The 17,699-nt window shown below is 41.2% G+C and overlaps 1 protein-coding gene across 1 annotated transcript in view; it reads left to right on the forward strand.

Annotated features, from left to right (window-relative positions):
• The window catches only part of cps1 (carbamoyl-phosphate synthase 1, mitochondrial), a 46,086-nt gene that overhangs the window by 13,390 nt on the left and 14,997 nt on the right, over positions 1-17,699 (forward strand). The window contains exons 21-32 of the mRNA XM_076746937.1: positions 309-427; positions 4,149-4,290; positions 4,665-4,730; positions 4,961-5,024; positions 5,737-5,918; positions 8,114-8,308; positions 10,526-10,593; positions 13,207-13,282; positions 14,239-14,316; positions 16,448-16,555; positions 16,799-16,888; positions 17,215-17,385. Coding sequence (XP_076603052.1) covers positions 309-427; positions 4,149-4,290; positions 4,665-4,730; positions 4,961-5,024; positions 5,737-5,918; positions 8,114-8,308; positions 10,526-10,593; positions 13,207-13,282; positions 14,239-14,316; positions 16,448-16,555; positions 16,799-16,888; positions 17,215-17,385 — 1,359 coding nt within the window. The remainder of the gene's footprint in view (positions 1-308; positions 428-4,148; positions 4,291-4,664; positions 4,731-4,960; positions 5,025-5,736; positions 5,919-8,113; positions 8,309-10,525; positions 10,594-13,206; positions 13,283-14,238; positions 14,317-16,447; positions 16,556-16,798; positions 16,889-17,214; positions 17,386-17,699) is intronic.

A 17,699-nucleotide genomic window follows, 5' to 3' on the forward strand; every position in this document is an offset into this window, starting at 1 on the left:
AACAGGCCAGCATTGGCAAAGTAATACACTGCCCCTGCGATGGATTTCACTCGCAGTCCTTGGTGTAATGGATGAAAACAGATTTACAGTGACGGCTCTGAACGGCCGTCCGGATGCAGCGACGGCTCGCTGACTGATTTGTAACATGATTTTGCTCACAAGCGGTTGATTTTGGATTCTGTTGAAACTTTGTGAAACCTATTTGATGTCTGCTTTCAGAATGCTCCAATAAGGGGCATGAATGATGAACTTGACGACGATGAATAATGAATGTAACGGCTCGCCTGTTTCATGTCTCTACTTTTAAGTCCCTCCACAGTGGCATGAGTGTCGATCACATCCACCAGCTGACGGCCATAGACAAGTGGTTCCTCCATAAACTCCACAGGATAACGCAGCTGGAGCAGCACCTGGCAAGCTACAGGAGGTAACACACATTCAACGGTGTCTGTGTGTGTGTGTGCAGGTGTGTACGCTGTGTAAATAGTGCTGTGACGGCCTCCAGGACTCCAGTAAAAGTTACTTACTGTATGGTATCTGTGTGACTCTCTGCTCTTTGATGATATCTAATCAAGGGGAAGTATCTCCCCCTAAGTACAGTTCATCCATCCACCCATAAGGTTGCAGTCTATTGCACCACAGACAGACAACTCATGGATTATTAGAATTTTATGGAATATATTTCAACTCCTTTGCTACTTCCTACACACCTACATGTTCCACACACACAACTCTTAAATGTGGGTGGGGTTGTTACCGAGCTTTGGGGCTGCTCTGCTTCTGCTGTTTTTCTAACCTTGCATTTACTCGGCAGGGTTTCACACACAAACGCACCTTGTATTCATACCCACGACACTGTGCGTCGAGTTGAAAAGGCTCAGCTGGTGCCTGTTGGAATTAGAAACGGATAAACGTGTTAAAAACCAGGGTAGAATTATGGGTTCTATCTAGAAATCTGAATCTTCCTCTGTAGGAAAATGTTCATCCTTAAAAATCAGATGGACTCCAGTCTCTTCACGTCTGCCTCTCTCTCACTCGTGGTTCGCCTCCTCTCAGCTCCCACTCTGCCCTCGGGCTCTTACCTGGACGGCCGCTGTGAATTTTCATGGCTCAGTCACAGGTTACCCGCTGCTTCCTTCTGACTCTGCTGTTTAATAATTAATGGCCGGCCGTCTGGTGGGCGCCCGCCGCAACACGCTGACACATGGAAGGCTGTTGTAGTCTCCACTGCCTCTGGAGCAGGGGACACTGGGATGGGCACACAACAGTAGGCTACTGCCAGACTGATGGAGCGTAGAGCTGAGTGCAGGTGGGCTTCAGGCTCTGCTGGTCAGGAGACTCGCTCTGTCTGTGCAGAGGCGTGTTGAATCTTCTATTGCTGTGGTTGGGACAGGAGGATATTTATTGATAGAGATGAGAAGAAGCCTTCAAAGTGAGGACATTTTATTCTTCATTTGATCGAGAGTCACATGCAGTGTTAGGATTTCTTTGTAAAGTGAAGATTAGAGTAAGTAGTTCCGACTGACAGTGAAGATCTGCCTTTCATTGACTCTCTTTTATCCTGGTTGGTAAAGGTACGAGGACTATAGTAACTATCCTTTTATGGCAATATGACAATTTTATAGTGAATATTGATATTTATAAGATTAGAAACTGGATTAGTATTACTAACAGTATCATTCCTTTAGCATATTCAGTATTTTGTACCAGCATTTTGCTTTAAAATACAGTATGATCGGGTACAGTCATAGACTAGAGTGCTGCTTGGGTCGCATTTTTCTGTCCAAACCCAGCCCCAGTTACACAGTTGTTCAGCCTGCATCCTCCACCCTCTGTCCACATGTCGGTGTGAGGCTGAATTCAGAGCTCCACACATTTTACATAACCAGCTGCTTCGTTATAAAATCCGCATTGATGACTAAGCTGAAATGCCTCCTTTCCTGCATATTTTCCCTGCCCATATTTTCACTAAAAGACCTTGAAAGCACCACGTCAGGTAGGCTAGCCCAGCCGACATGACCGAAACCATTTCCAAATTTTTTCCCGTCAACACATGAATCAGCTCATCAGCAGGGTCTGCTGGTGTCAGGTTTTGCATCCAAAACCAGTTTTAAGTGGCCCCTTCAAGTTAGATGACTGAGCAAAACTCAGTCATCTAACACGACAATATCACGACAATACATCTGCATAACAGAGATAATTGACATGAATAACAATTAAAAGGACTTACTCAGCTTGTAAAGACGGCAATTACATGACACACAGGTGTCATTCTAATACTCTGAAGGCTGAAAATGAAAAGTTTTTATGCATATGTGAGAACATGTCAGTCCCTTTTCCTCACTTTCTGCACACCGCACATTGTTTTAATCTGTATTACATGTTTTATTTGCTGTGAGGTGCATGTACAGAAGTTCGTGGCATGCAAAGGATTTCCCTCTCGCTGTAAACTGCTCTTCCAGAGAGGATGATTGTACACAAGACAAACCGAACTCTCAGATCAAATTCCTTTCCTTCCTGTGATTCTGACTCAGAGCTCACGCCGCTCGCGCCTTTCGTTGTTATTTCTCAGCCCAGCCATGTGCAGTGGGAGTTAAAACACACTTGACATTTCCAATATTGTTACGCTACAAGGTCATAAATAATTCAGATAAGCAGGAGGGAGAGCAGGTTGTGGTTTACCAGAAATAAGAATTCCTTTTGTCTCAGCCGAGGTTGAAGGAATACTGTGACATTATTGGAAACAATGCTTGTTGCTTTGTTAGCGGGAGTTACTTGAGAAGATCAATATCAGTCTGATCACCGTGCATCATGTGTTTAGTTTAAAAAATAAAACTGAAAGCAAAGGGAGGCAGTCGACTCCATAGCTGTCATATTTACACAGTTTATTTAACACGTTCAGAAACAGAAAACCGGCCTAGCGTGGTGTAATTAGAAGATATCCTATTTACTTATTTCATGATCGAATCAGCTCAGTCCAGTAAATGCATCAGCATCTCTCGTGTCCTGTCCCTTCACTGTGAGTCTGCTGATTTTTCACACCTTTCCCAACTCTGAGCTGTACCCCAGCTGACTTTTGGATGTATTGTGGGCTAGTTTGCTTGAAAACATGATGCAACAAATAAGTATATAAGTTTTTCTTTTCCACTCATGGCAGAAGCTAACTGTTCAACTGTGCTAATCAACGCTCAGTGATTTATCTGATATCAGTCCTTTTGATCTATACAGCAAAGAATCCAAAAATCTAACTGTCCTCTTGGTTTGATAAGATACTGACTCTGTTCGGATTCATCATATCTGAAAATGGAAAGAGAACCAACAAGATGTGACTGTCCGTGTATAAACTCTGTACCGACACATGCTGCAGGTCCAGAGTGGTTTGAAGCAAATTCGTGGTTTTTATAAATTGGTCCAGTTGCTCCACTTCAAAATCTTGATACCCAACGATATTTCTGTCACCTTTTCATTCTTCACAGCTCACATTAAAGTTTCATCGATTTAAAATGGGTTTAAAATGGCTGCACTTGCCAACCTGGTGCTCCGGCACCTTGGCACCTCTTTTGCTGATGCCCTATTGATCGCTCTGAGGTGGGCTGGTCCCTGCTGTGCACACCACTGGGTAGCAGAGCCAGTCATGACCCACTTGTTGGATTGACCCTCTTAGTTCAGTGGTCTTGAAAGTACACTGATATAAGAGGGGGGGTGCATACAGAAAATGTGAAGAAATAAGCTTACTTGTCAGATTTGTTCATGCACCTCAGGAGGCTTCCAGGCTTCCATGTCAGGCATGTTGTGTATTAAACTTTTAAGCTCAACAAATGATTGACAGACTCTGCTTCCCTCTTCTTCGGAGGTGACATGGTGTCGTACCAGAATGAATTTAACTTCATTTAAAATCATGAGCTTTTCCTTTGGCATGAAGGGAGATTTGGTTATGGCACAGTCCTGTTGTTCCCGTGCAAATGGAGTGAAATGTCTTTGGCAGTGATCCTGATGTCTAAATTAGTCAAATGTAGAGACATCATTTCAGGAAAAAGCATCCTCCAAAGTGCACACCACTAAAAAGCGACTATTAAGCTCACTCCATAAAGTTTGTGAGTGGTTCTTGAAACTGCTGTTTCATTTTAACTTATTGTCTTGTCCTGCAGTGGCACAGTACCCAAAGGCCTGCTGCTGAAGGCCAAGCAGGACGGCTTCTCAGACCGGCAGGTTGGTCAGATTCTGGGCTCCAATGAGAGAGCAGCCAGAGAGCTGAGGCTCACCCATGGCATCAAACCCTGGGTCAAACAGGTGAGCACGCCTGGGCTCCTTGTCGGATCTTCCAGTATGGCTACAACTAACAATTATTTTCATTAGTGATTAATTTGCCAATTATTTTCAGGATTCATTTATTAATTGTTCAGCCTCCAAATTGTTTCAAAAAATGGTTTGAGTTCAGTCTTTGTCTACATAGGCAACACTATTTAGTGGCATAAATTCATTGTTGGTTTTTGTCTTTCTCTTGAATTGTGTTTGTGATTTAATTACCAATGTTAATACCTTAATGTAATTATATCCATCACAAGTAAAGTTAAACATTTACTAAAGTAAGTGAGTGTAGTCGCCTAACAGCACTGTCTGATCAAATGACACATAACCTTGTTTTCTCTGACCCCTCTTCTCAGATTGACACCTTGGCAGCAGAGTATCCAGCCATGACCAACTACCTGTATTGTACCTATCATGGTCAGGTAAGCCATCTCTGCTGACTGAGAAATCCAACCACTGTCTAACAGAAAATAAAATGAGTATAACAAAAATTTCAACATTTAATGTTCTGAAGAAAAATATTAGAAAGTATAATACCAGTAATATTAATTGTAAGATGGTTGTTTTTCTGTGCTGAAGAATTGGTGATAGACATATTTCTGGCAGAGATGCATCATTAACAGTTGTTTTGCCAATTTAACCAATCCATCAGGAGCATGATCTGGATTTTACAGACCAGGGAATTATGGTTCTTGGTTGTGGGCCCTATCACATTGGTGAGTCCAACAATAAGCTTTCATATCATTTAATATTGCTATGTTTATACAAATGTTTAGCTGATTATGCTATTTCCTCACATAAAAGCAGGCAGTCAAAGGCTGAGTCTCAAATACAGGGTGGGGTTAAAAAATAAGGGTGGATAAACTCCTGGGACCGGTTATATATGATGTGCATGTCAGCTAAATATCATGTACCTTTCTATCCCTGTAATTTACTTACTCATTAATTACTCATCTTACTTACTTTGAACTGGATCCAGTGTTGAGTTTGTATTAAAAGCACAGTGACACACATTTAACAATAGAAATGGGAGCAGATCAGAAAACACGAACACTTTGTACACTTTGTAAATACAGGCCCAAGCCACTACTTGAAGAAATCCAAATAATAAAGAAAATGTACCAAAGATTTTTGGTGTTTGTACCCAATAAGCACACAGTGTAATGCCTTCATACAGGAGCTACAGTGCCTTGGCAAAGGTTATTGTCAAGGGTTGGAGGATGCAATAATGTCGCCCAGGAAACAAAAGGGCTCATAGAAAATTTGGTCTAAACACAAATTATGCATGGCAGTTAAAAATTAATGGAAGACAGAATATAATTTGGATGGAAAGCGAATGTCGCAGTCTTGCAGTTGTCTGTTTATTATGCTGAATTTGTGAACTCCTGTTTTATGGCCAACAAATTCACTGACTGCTCGATCCACCAGGAAGCAGTGTTGAGTTTGACTGGTGCGCGGTGTCCAGCATCAGAGCCTTGAGACAGATGGGCAAGAGGACAGTGGTGGTCAACCACAACCCTGAGACGGTCAGCACCGACTTTGACGAGTGTGACCGCCTTTACTTCGAGGAGTTGACCCTTGAACGCATCCTTGATATCACCCAACAGGAGGTTAGGACACGGACATCTCTTATTTGACAAAATTCAAACAAAATATATAAACAACCTACTGTATTTATATATATCCATTTTTATCATGGAAAAGTTTTTTGTATTGGCAGAAGATGGGCACCTACACCCACTTACAGTATCCTGCTCTGGGCCTATCCCAGCATGCATTCAGGGAGACGCAGGGCACCAATCTATCACAAGGTTATATCACTGATAATAACTACTTATATATTCATGTGTACTGAGTGGAATCTGATTGAAATATTGCATTGCAATCAATTCAAGGCTTCCCTAGGCAGAGTAGTATTGATCAATTGCACATTACATATATAATAATAAAAAATCAATCATGTGAGCCAAGTCAGAGGCAGGAAATACTAGTGGAATTTAAACAAAAATAATATTTGCCCAGTATTATGGGCAAATAGATTTACTGGTCTCAGACTGGCACACAACGTACATATAATGGCATAATAAGTTCTCCAACTAAAGCTTTCTGATTTGTTTTGACGTGACTGTACTGCTCAGGAATAATTCTTTATTATAAAAAAAGGAGAAATAAAACATTAGCAGCATGACTATGACTTATTATTCTGGATTTCCCACAGAGCAGACTTCCACAGTGCTGAGGGAAGAAAAAAGGAGAGGGGGAAAAAAAAAAAAACGTTCCCTGCTCAGAATGGCATGGATGAAACATAACCGGAAATATCCCAAACCTCTGTGTTGATTCATACTTATTTTTTTCATATTTATGGAAACTCTGAAACTCAGAAGCTGGTTAAGCGTGCAGCATTTTCTGCCTTATCCTCCGGGATGGTCTCGGCCATTAGAAGCAGCCAAACAAAAGCTCCCCCCCCCTTCTCTGTCTAACAGAGACTGGGAAAACTCTGAATGAGTCCTAATTGGGACATTTACTATGTGGAGCAATGGGCTCGTCTAAGCTTTGGGGTTGTGTAGTTACAGGTATGAGGAATTTTTTTTTTATGGGTTTACTGACCTCTTTACTAACCTCTGTAACACTCATAGTTCATGTGGTTGTGCTTGATAAATAGTTTTTTTGTGGGTAAATATGTTCTTAGGTGGTCACTTTGTATCCCTATGTAGAATTTGGATCATTTATATGAACTGTTAAGAAGAAGATGTTGATTTAATCTACGCAAACTGGGGAAATTTCTTGTGTGTGCTTTTCCGAGGAGTATCATGGAGACACATTTCAATACAGTCTCACAAATCCACAATTCTCTGGCCTAAATTAATGATAATGCCAGTACAGACTTGAATAACAACAACAGAATGACTCTTAGTGTAGCGATTATCATTTACTTTATCTGAAACATGTTAGCCTACCATCATGTTCATCTCAGTTTAATTAAGATTTCACATACATTAGCAGACTTGATATATCATGTATTTAAGGATGCATCACTGCGATGTGTTGCTCTGTGGCGGAGCCCAGCTGACCCTGTGATTACTGTGATTCACTGTGGCTTTCCTGTGTATATGTTTGCTGCTGTCTGTGTATTTATGCTGTGTTGCGTGTTTGCTCACTAATGTCCATCTGACTTTCCTCTGCAGAGGAATTGTAATCCAGTTAATGTCGCGATGGGATCAGAGTGTGATTAAGTGTTTGTTTGTTCTGGGTGATAGCATTACCATCAATCCCTCTCTCACAGCTACAGTCCCCTCTTCCTCTATGTGTGTGTGTGTGTGTCTTTGTGAGATAAATACAGCATTAGAGCATGGAGATAAACCCTGGACAGGAGCAGGAGAGCAGGCCCATGAATAATGAAGAGATACAACCTGGCATTGCCATGGAAACAGCATCCCCTCTGGATCAGCTAGACAGGAAAAGGGGTAGCATGCTGTTATTAAAAGAAACACACGCTTGCTCACACACACACACACACACACACACAGTCCCTGGTGATAACTAAACCCGTGGCACGACCGAGATCAACTGTTTCTGTTTGTCTCATATTTTCACTGTGTGATCAGTGGCCAGAATAATTGGAAGTGGCCACAGGTTTCAGACTGTTAATCTTGGCTGATAGGCCTCTGGCAGGAGGTCCAAGACATGAAAGAGTGTCTCCGTCTCCTGTCCTCTCCCCTCCTTCCACTTCTCATTCTTTCATTCGACCTGCTGTTAAATCCGTTTTGTCTCGCACGTTCTCATTTGTCCATCCCCTCCTCTCCAGGGTTGTTCCGGCAGCATCGTGTCAGTCGGAGGGCAGATCCCCAACAACCTGGCCGCCCCGTTGCACCTGAACGGGGTGAAGATTCTCGGGACGAGCCCCCTGCAGATCGACCGGGCAGAGGAGCGCTCCGTCTTCTCCAGTATACTAGATGACCTCGGGGTGGCCCAAGCCCCATGGAGGGCCCTCAGCTCACTGGTGAGAGGAAACAATTGAATAATGGATAGTCGGGGAGGTAATGAAATATGTGTTATGCATGATGACGCTAAGCTAAAAAAAACAGTAAAAGGTGCCGATTTAGTGACTGATAAGTGTCCTCATCATGCTCCTTCTCAGTGAGCTGAGTCCATTTGCTTTGACTGCTCGCGTGTGTGCAGGCAGCAAACAGTGAAAGAATGTTTTCCCTCAGTGGTATCAGGGTTTCCTCCAGAAAATGAGTTAACACAGGCAGTGAGCTCGAGGTGTTTGGAGAACGTTAGTCCAGGCAGATGACGTTTGCTTTTAAAAGACGTCCATCTTGTTCATTTTTATGCTCTAATTTAGTTTGTGTACATATGGATCTACTATAAGAAAACCTAATATTTGAGTTTTACCCATACTGTCTTGTAGTGTAATAAGAAATCATATTCTTATTCCTATGGAGGGAAAAATATGGAAAAATTATAGAACTGAACCAAAGCATCTCCTGCAGGGATCATGACATCACTAACAATTAAGAGACGGGATTTCCCAGCACACACTGCAGCCTGATGCATGCAGTGGAGCAGAAAAGTTGATTCTTTTCTGTTTATGAACATGTATTATTTTTATATAAAAGAACACACCTAACATTAGCTTTAGTCAGCAGCCACATAACATCACACTTTTTCCTACAGACAAACTTGTCTCATTATTTTTTCGATTATTTTTTTTTCAGCGTTTCTGCTTCGTAACTTGTCTCATTATGTGCAGGACTTTCTTCCTCATCGAGGCACCGTGCCTTTTTTCTAACTGCTTTTCCTGTTTGGCCCTCTCAACTTGCTCACGGCTATGTTACAATGAAGCACCAGCAGGCCCCTCTGTGGAACACGTGGAGCACTGAAATGTGTCTGCCGTCAGTGCTGAAATACGTCTCTTCCATGACCGTTGCTCATGTGTTCAGGTACCACGAGGAGCGATTAGCCGGCACACACGGATAAAGTTCTGTGTCTCTCCAGAGTCTGCACACATATTCTATTTCCCTGTCGATTGTGAAGAAGCGTTTCGTTTTTATTGGGTTGGAATAACTCCAGCAGAGCCGTGGGGAGATGGTTCTTTTGCGTCTCTGGGAAGCTGGTTTGTGTTTGTTAATGGTACTCCACCTGGCGAGTGAACAGTGGGTAATGATGGAGAGAAAAAGCCGAGACGTGCAGAGAGACGGAGAAGAGAAAGAGCGATGATGATAATGATGATAAGGAGGAGGAGGAGGACATACTGCCTTTCTCTCACTGCTAGACTCCTTCCACGACTCCCTCCTGTCTCATCCCTCATGTGAACTGAATGGAAGAGAAGAAAATCAAAAGGGAGATGAATTGAACTCCTCTTTCTGACTGCAGGAGCACTTATACTCTCCTTTTTTACTCTTTTATGTGTGTGTGTATGTGTGTTTAGAATGGGTAAAATGGGCCTTGCTTCCTTGTATGAGAATGAGGACGAATGCAAACGCGCACTTGATTTTGCTATTAGTTCTTTGTTTTCTGGCTTTAATCAAACAGCTGTCTAACATTCTGTGAATTTCTTAATGCTAAATACACAGGAAGCTGCACACAACTTGAAACACAAAACACAGGTTAAATCCATAGAAACAACACAACGATTTTTACTATTTTACAAAATACCTCAAGTTTTTCTTTAGAAATGCATTTTTGATGAACTATAGACAGTTGTTTTTTTTATGTTTTTGTTTGCTGGAATACTTTTTCTTCTTTGTCTGCCTTGAAATGATTTGTACCTTGGTGACGTTTATATTCCAGGTTTCCTCCACCTGTTACAGCATATACAAAGTAAAATAAATAACAGATCGGCTGATGCACTTTGGTGTCTTAGCCAGTGACCTCTGAACTGTCAGGACTACACTAAGTGTTCCACCTGTTCAGCGGATCATCCACATGCTGTGTGAAATTGTAATGGTAACTTTATAGTCCAACATTTATGTCAGTTTTAACCATATTTTCCTCCTCATATTTCAACTGTTTTTGTGTAAAACTTGATGCCAAAGAGACTAAAGTTTAATGCCACATCATCAGAACTCAACATGTGCTTTCAAGTGGCTCCAAAGTTTAACAGACCACCTGGATGATTTCTGGCGCCACTATCGTGACACGGCACACTCTTTATCTTTTCAAAATGGTAAACAAAGCTTACAACAATCTGCTCTGCTTTCCTCTTCCTTCACAGGAAGACGCCTTTGCCTTCGCCAACCAGGTGGGCTACCCCTGTCTGCTGCGGCCCTCCTACGTTCTCAGGTCAGTTTAAACACACGTCAGCCAAAACACAGTGAAACTGCAGCAGATGAGATTATTATGTGAGCAGTCTCTTCATCATGACTCACTGTAACACCTTAATAACAAGCACATTTTTTGCATTTCTAGCCAATAAAGTATATGAACAAATACAGGGGAGAAGACAGTGCAGTCCTGGTCGGCTGAGGCATGAAAGAAAAAAATCAAGTAGCTTTCTTAATAACTCATTTGGAGACTTATTGCTAACTGAGTAAAATACAATTTCAGTTATGATGATTAATGAACTTTACTCCACCGCAGCTCATTCAGTTTTGCAGTGACACTTTTGTCCAGCAGGTGTCGTGATCAGACCCTGCATTCAGCAGGGGTTTGTCACAGGGAATAAACTTGTGTATGAGGGAGTTTTGTGAGACATTTTGCGATTCTACATGCGAGCTGTGATGCTGTTTCAAAAAGGGAATCTGTCCCTGCTCGTTAAGCATGGTGGGAAACCCCGTGTGTCAGGCGCTCGGTCACATTTAGCATCAGAGTAATCCACTTCATCTTGATGTAGCCACAGTCATGCTAATAATGAAGAGTTTATTTATTGTTACAGAGTTTATTATTATTAAAAATTTCACTGTCTTCCATGTTAAGGAGGAAAGGCTTCCCTCCCTTCTCCTCTCTAGCATCAGCGCACGGTGAACTCTCTCTGATCTCTTCCCATCCCCAAAGCATTTTCACTCTTCCCCTTTGACATACTTGTTAATGGTTTTTGAATGTTCCTCCCAGCCTCGGTACATATGCACAAACTCACACATTTACACACCAAACACTCTCTTCCTTGTCAGATTCGTGCTTCATATTTTTGTAACAGTGAAATATACACACACACACAACAGAACTCACAAAGTTTGAAGTGTTTTGCCCTAAAATATATTTATGCAATAACTTAAAAAGAAAATCCATATATTGTATATCTTATTTGCATACTTAAACCCATCATTCCTTTTGGTTATGAAAACATTTTCGCAGTATAACTGCTGTGACATGCCAGCACTGCTTGCTCCATCTGTACCATGATGTGCATAAGGAATAAGACAGTTTTCAAACTAGTTTATGGTTTTTCCATTTTAGTAAACAGCTTCCAAAATGTCAATTCAAAGCTTAAACATTTGGAAACTGTCTCATTTCTTCACTGTTACAAGTGCTGCAAAAGCCAACGTTGGCAAGACAGCAAATGCACAGTTGTTCTGAGGAATTTCTGTCTGTGTGAGAGCAAACCTGTGTGGGTGAGAAACGTCCCAGTTAGACCTAAGTAATAAACACAAGACTGAAAATCAAATTACTTTCGTAAAAATCCATCAAGTGAACTGATTGTGATGCCATTGTTTTGGAATTGTTGTATCTGTTGAATTTCCCTTCACTCTGGGGACTTTTTTAGGTGCTGGGTCTCAATGTTTTGAAAGTTGAAATCAATTCAGGATGTGGTGGGTAACAAATGGGTTAGACCTCTGAATAGTATTTGTTCAGACAGACTGAAAAATGTAATTATTGCCACACAATGTGTTAAGGCATATGCCATTCTCCGCTACACCGAAACAATAATAATGCAGAGCATCAGCCAGTAACATTTAGCCCAGTCATTTAACTGGGTTTGCCACAGAAAATATTCTGTCTTATTTTAGATCCAGTGTTTGTTTTGCATTCTGAAAATTTCCCCTTAGTTACTTTATATTTTGCCCTCTGAACCAGGGGTCAGTCTTCTTTACAGCCCTGATTCCAAAAACATTTGGCTGACGAATATAACTTAGAAATGTTTCCAGGCAAAGTAATAAGATAAACACAGCACTTCTGTTGTAACTACTAGCAGCACTACAATCATCACCATCACTACTAACACATTTCCCATGACTGGCTGTACTAGCAGGGCCGATAAACTGAAAAACACATTTTTGCATACTCATTTTATTCTTGTCAAAGGCTGACTCAGTGATCGACTGGGCCAGCATATAATGTTTTTTTTTTTTTCCTATGAAGAATTGTTTTAAAGAAACATCCTCCCAAAAACTGTATTCATGTGAAACATCTGAGAACAGTCATACAGAAACTAGATGGCATCCAAGTCAAGGATATGCCTGAATGTAAATGCACATCGTCGGTACTCAAATGAGGGGTCAGTATTCATTTGGGGGTTGGACATATGTCTGCCTGTGAGCAACAGGCAGCTGAGGCATAAAGATCTATCCCGAGCCCGTGGCCTCTCTCTGTCCTGTTTCTCTCAACCCCTCCTCTTCAAACAGGAGGATAGCCCAGCTAGCAGTCTAAAATCAAAAACAACAACAACCGCCACAACAAAACTAGCCTAAATCTGTTGTTTTTTAATGACTGAGTTCTGAACTCGTTTTCAAGAGCCTGCAGTGCTTTTCGACCTAAATAGCAGCTCTTCTCCCTCTCTCTCATTTTGACTGTTTCCAGACCTTGTTCCCGATGGTAATAGTGATGCAACGGAGAGATAATGAGTGTTTTGAACGATCATTTGAAGCTTGTATGTTCTCCTGTTTGCTTGCGTCTCTGCCTCTCCTGTGGCCTTTTGTTTTCTCTCCCTCACTCTCTCTCCTGCTTGCATCTCACCAGTGGCTCTGCAATGAACGTTGCGTACGGAGAGGAGGAGATGAAACGCTTCTTGGAGGAGGCCACTCAGGTGTCCCAGGTGAGATCACTGTGTGCATGCCTGCACATGTGCGAAGAGATTGCCTCCAAAAGTCCTACCTTGGCTTTTAATTTTTTTGCTGTCTTGTACTAAATTAACATGTTAGGACATGTGATCTCTCTCTCCATCACACACGAGCACTGTCATACTTTTTCGTGTTGTGTTCTCCCTCTGCTTTCAATTAGCTAATGCTACCAGCTGGCAAAGCTGTTGGCTAGTATTGTCTGTGCATCTCTACTTCACTGAACGCCCAAGTGGTTTGGGGGCACCCAGCCCCTCCAAGAGTTCCTTCCTCAGGCTACAAGCATACACACACGTCACACCTGCAGAGCACCAAAGCGAGCCTGTTAATGGTGATTTAAAAGGTCCAAACAGAGCACTATTGAAATACTTTTGTTTCACATTATTGGAACCAAACACGTTCTTGGGGGCTCTGGAAATTGACGACCTTCCCCTTAATTTAAGAGTAGTCATGTTTACATCAGATGAGCAGTGGAGGAATTGTGTCAATTTTATTGCAAAGTCACTGTTTTTGAGCATCGAGTGTAATTGAAATACTTAGTATTTGGTGTCAGAGCCTTTGAATTAATGGCTGTTTGACATTAAGGCCCACAGACACCAGCAGGACCTTCCCTGGAAATGCTTTATCAGGCTTGTGCTGCAGCCATCTTCACTTGTTCATCATTTATTGTCTTTAGCAAGTGAAACAGGCTGAGTTGGGTTAGGGTCAGGTGACAAACAACTCAAGAACATTAAACTCCTAAAAAACCCATTGGTTCACGTTCGAGTCAACTCCCTCAAATTAGAAGTTTGCTCAGAGCCAAAAATAACAAGATTTTCACTAACTTAAGTTTACACACACTACACAGACACACAAAGGCAACAACCTCGTTCAGACTTGGGTTCTTTACCTTGGATTCATTGATAGATGAACCATCCTGCTGTCTCTCCTTTAGGAGCATCCTGTGGTCATCACCAAGTTCATCCGTGGCGCCAGAGAGGTAGAGGTGGATGCTGTGGCCAAGGGTGGCAAGGTGAGACATTACTGACTTGTTCTGTTCACTTATTTTTGTCTTACTCGCTTTAATACCACCCTGTTTCCACCCTGTGTATGTAAAGAAGTCTTTGCACTGTAGACTCAATGCTTTGCCAAGTACACAACATGCACCTGATGCACTGTATTATTGTGTTCTGCCTACAATAATTACATGAAGTGCCAGAAGGTGAGGTAAAAAATGTTGTTTCATTTAAAATATGACTATACATCTTTGACATAATGTAAGATTATGTTGCACGGTGTAACAGCCTTGAAAACAACAATGTTTGTCCCTCTTTTATTTAAAATGACACCCCATTTGACCATATTTTCATTTGTAACAGTATCATTGTTATTCATCTCTGTAGCCTGGCATTTTTCAGTCCTCCATTATTTTTCAGTTTAAATGGAGGAGTAGGACAGATATTGAGCCCAGCAGATGAATAAAGTAGAAGTAATCTCATTCATCTTAGTTGAAAAGACATTACAGCCCAGACAGATCTGATTGGGAGAATGGAATACATTAAAACAAAAATGCAGGTAAGTGGTGATACTAAATGAATTTTTCTTTTTAGATTAGTTCAGTTCAGGGCCTGGGTTTTTCCTTTTTTTTTTTTTTTGAGACAAAGGTGGCAAAGGTTGGAGAATGTGCATGGCAGGAGACCTCAGTGGAAAAAAAAATCACAATTTCACTTTACTTCCCAACTTGAGGGCAGACAAAGAAAAGGGATAAAAGGGCACAGAGCCTGATAGAAAAAGTGAAGACAAGAGCTTTTCAAAGTGACCAGTAAACAGATACCAACAGGTGGGTCACATGACATGCAAGCTATCGGAAAAACTGGAGATATTTTTTATTCAAATATTTATGTACAATATATTAATTACACATTGACAATCAAAACACATGTGTTACATGGTACTAAGTTTATTTTTTCAATCACGGGGTTTATGTTTGTTGGCCAACTGATAAATGATAAATCATTTTAAGAAGACAATCTAAAAAAGAATTAAAGTCCCTATTCCATTTGAATTTTTAATGACATAATTGTTTTTTTGGTGGGAAAACTATAATATTAATCATATACAGTATTAGACACAAATAGCAGCAGGGCATTTTCATATGTCTAATGAAGTCTGTGACAATGTAGAAATCACCAAAAGAAATAGACGGGGCACATTTAGGGAGGATAATCAAAAAGGCAAATTGCAAAATTAGATTTTAAATGACTCCTGAGACACATGGACCAATGACTTCTCTTCATGAAAGTTTTACATTAAGCTGATTTAACTTTGAAAAAGTCCTATAACTGTATAATTGTTAGCATTTTAAGTTGCAGTAGGCGACAGAGCCACCTAGGTACTTGTCCTGAATGCCCCGTCTGTTTTTCTATTGTTTAGGCTGTGGGAGTCATTTCAAGGGTGTCAGTTTGAACGTGGGCAATCCAGTTGTATGGTAGATTTTCTCTCTCTACTTTCCCTGAATGCAGCCCCTCCATTATCTTCAGTATCACATTAACAAGCTGTCCACTCATTGAATACCAAACAGGCCTCATTATTCCTGGCCAGGCGGTGTGTGTGTGCATGAGTATATGTGTGGGAGAGCGGAAAAGTCAGAGATAATACGTATTAATTACAGGCTCTATCTGAAGAGTGCTAATGAATGTTGTGGTTAGCAGCAGTTTAAATGAGCTAATGATACTGCAGCTCATTTACAGACACACACTCACAGAGTGGCTTGGAGATACAAATCTCCTTTCCTTTGGGTGAAATGTTGGAAGTTATTCTTTTGACACTACACGTCGGCATACGTTGTTTCTTAGCTAGTCCATCAGCAAATACAAGCTCTTTGTCTTGAATGCATTTTCAGTTTTTGACCTGAGTCCTCTCAATGTGCAGTGCTGCACACACTCACACTTGTTGACACTGCATTTTAGTATACTAGTTTGCACTGTGACATGCTGTCGGTATAAACACATCATGTGTGGAAGCCATCTGCCTCTAAATCTGAAAAGTTATCATCAGAGAACGGGCCAAGGCTGCAAAAGTTGAGCTGCCTTGAGTGAGTATTTCTGTTGCTTGCTCTTCTTCTTATCTGCATGCAAATATATAATCATTATGTGTCTGTCCAGGTTCTGGTCCACGCCATAACAGAGCATGTGGAAGATGCTGGGGTACACTCGGGAGATGCCACCCTAATGCTCCCAACGCAGACTATTAGCCAGGGGGCGCTAGAAAAGGTCAGCTAAATCACACCCAGCATTCACATAATGACTAAAACCATATAAATTATACTATAAGATATATACATAATATATGACCCAGTTGATATTCCATTCATATGCTGTGTTTATTTAAATCATAATGGACATTATGCACAGATAAATTCTCCATTTGTGTTCATAGAGATATCATGGTATGGAACTGTTGATGACAGCCTCATACGTATTGTTGTGTGTGTGCTCTTTTTCCATTGCTCTCAGGTTAAGATTGCCACCCGGAAAATCGCGCAAGCATTTGAAATTTCGGGGCCCTTTAATACTCAGTTTCTGGTTAAAGGCAATGATGTCATGGTAGGTAATATTTCCTCAGGGTATGACTAAATGATAGATCGACATTTTCACGCCTGGTTGCATCAAATGCAATTCACTCGCAAAGTGAAATCACCTTGTGCTCAAAATTATTTGCAGAAACTGGATGGATTTTCTGATCTATGTTGCCTTTAGCTTTGATGTTTCAGCTACAGTGCACACACAGGAAATGTGACCGTAGATAATATTGCAATTTGTATGTATGTTTGTGTGCTGGTAATTTACATATCGGAACTCAGCGTGTTTATCATCTTATTATTTTGAGTGCTCTCTTGAAAAGACAGTAATTGTGTTGCGTACCCTTTTAGGTGATTGAATGTAATCTGCGGGCATCACGCTCCTTCCCGTTTGTATCCAAAACGATTGGTGTGGACTTCATCAATGTGGCAACCAAAGTGATGGTGGGAGAGCCTTTGGATGAGGCCAGCCTGCCCTCGCTGGAGAAACCCATCATTCCTGTTGATTTTGTTGGCATCAAGGTGAGAAGGGAAACTGCCTGCCTGACTGGCTTTCTTTCTTCAAACGTTATTATTTGTTATATATAATAACATTTATAGAGTGCAGAGAGAAATTGGATGGATGGATGGATGGATAAATAAATGTAGAAAAAGTTGAAATAAAAAAAAATAAAATAAAATAAAAAAGTTCCAAGTAAGGGAGATTTGTGTTTGAACACAAGCATGCTGTACAATGGGCTGGCCTTGGACATGTTTTTCTATCAGGGACAGCAGGGCATGCAGTCGTAAGTACCAGAGATAATAATCATGATGGACTTGAAACCTGTCAAAATGTC

This window comes from Chaetodon auriga, chromosome 13, assembly GCF_051107435.1.
Source record: "Chaetodon auriga isolate fChaAug3 chromosome 13, fChaAug3.hap1, whole genome shotgun sequence".
In the NCBI taxonomy this organism is placed as follows: domain Eukaryota; kingdom Metazoa; phylum Chordata; class Actinopteri; order Chaetodontiformes; family Chaetodontidae; genus Chaetodon; species Chaetodon auriga.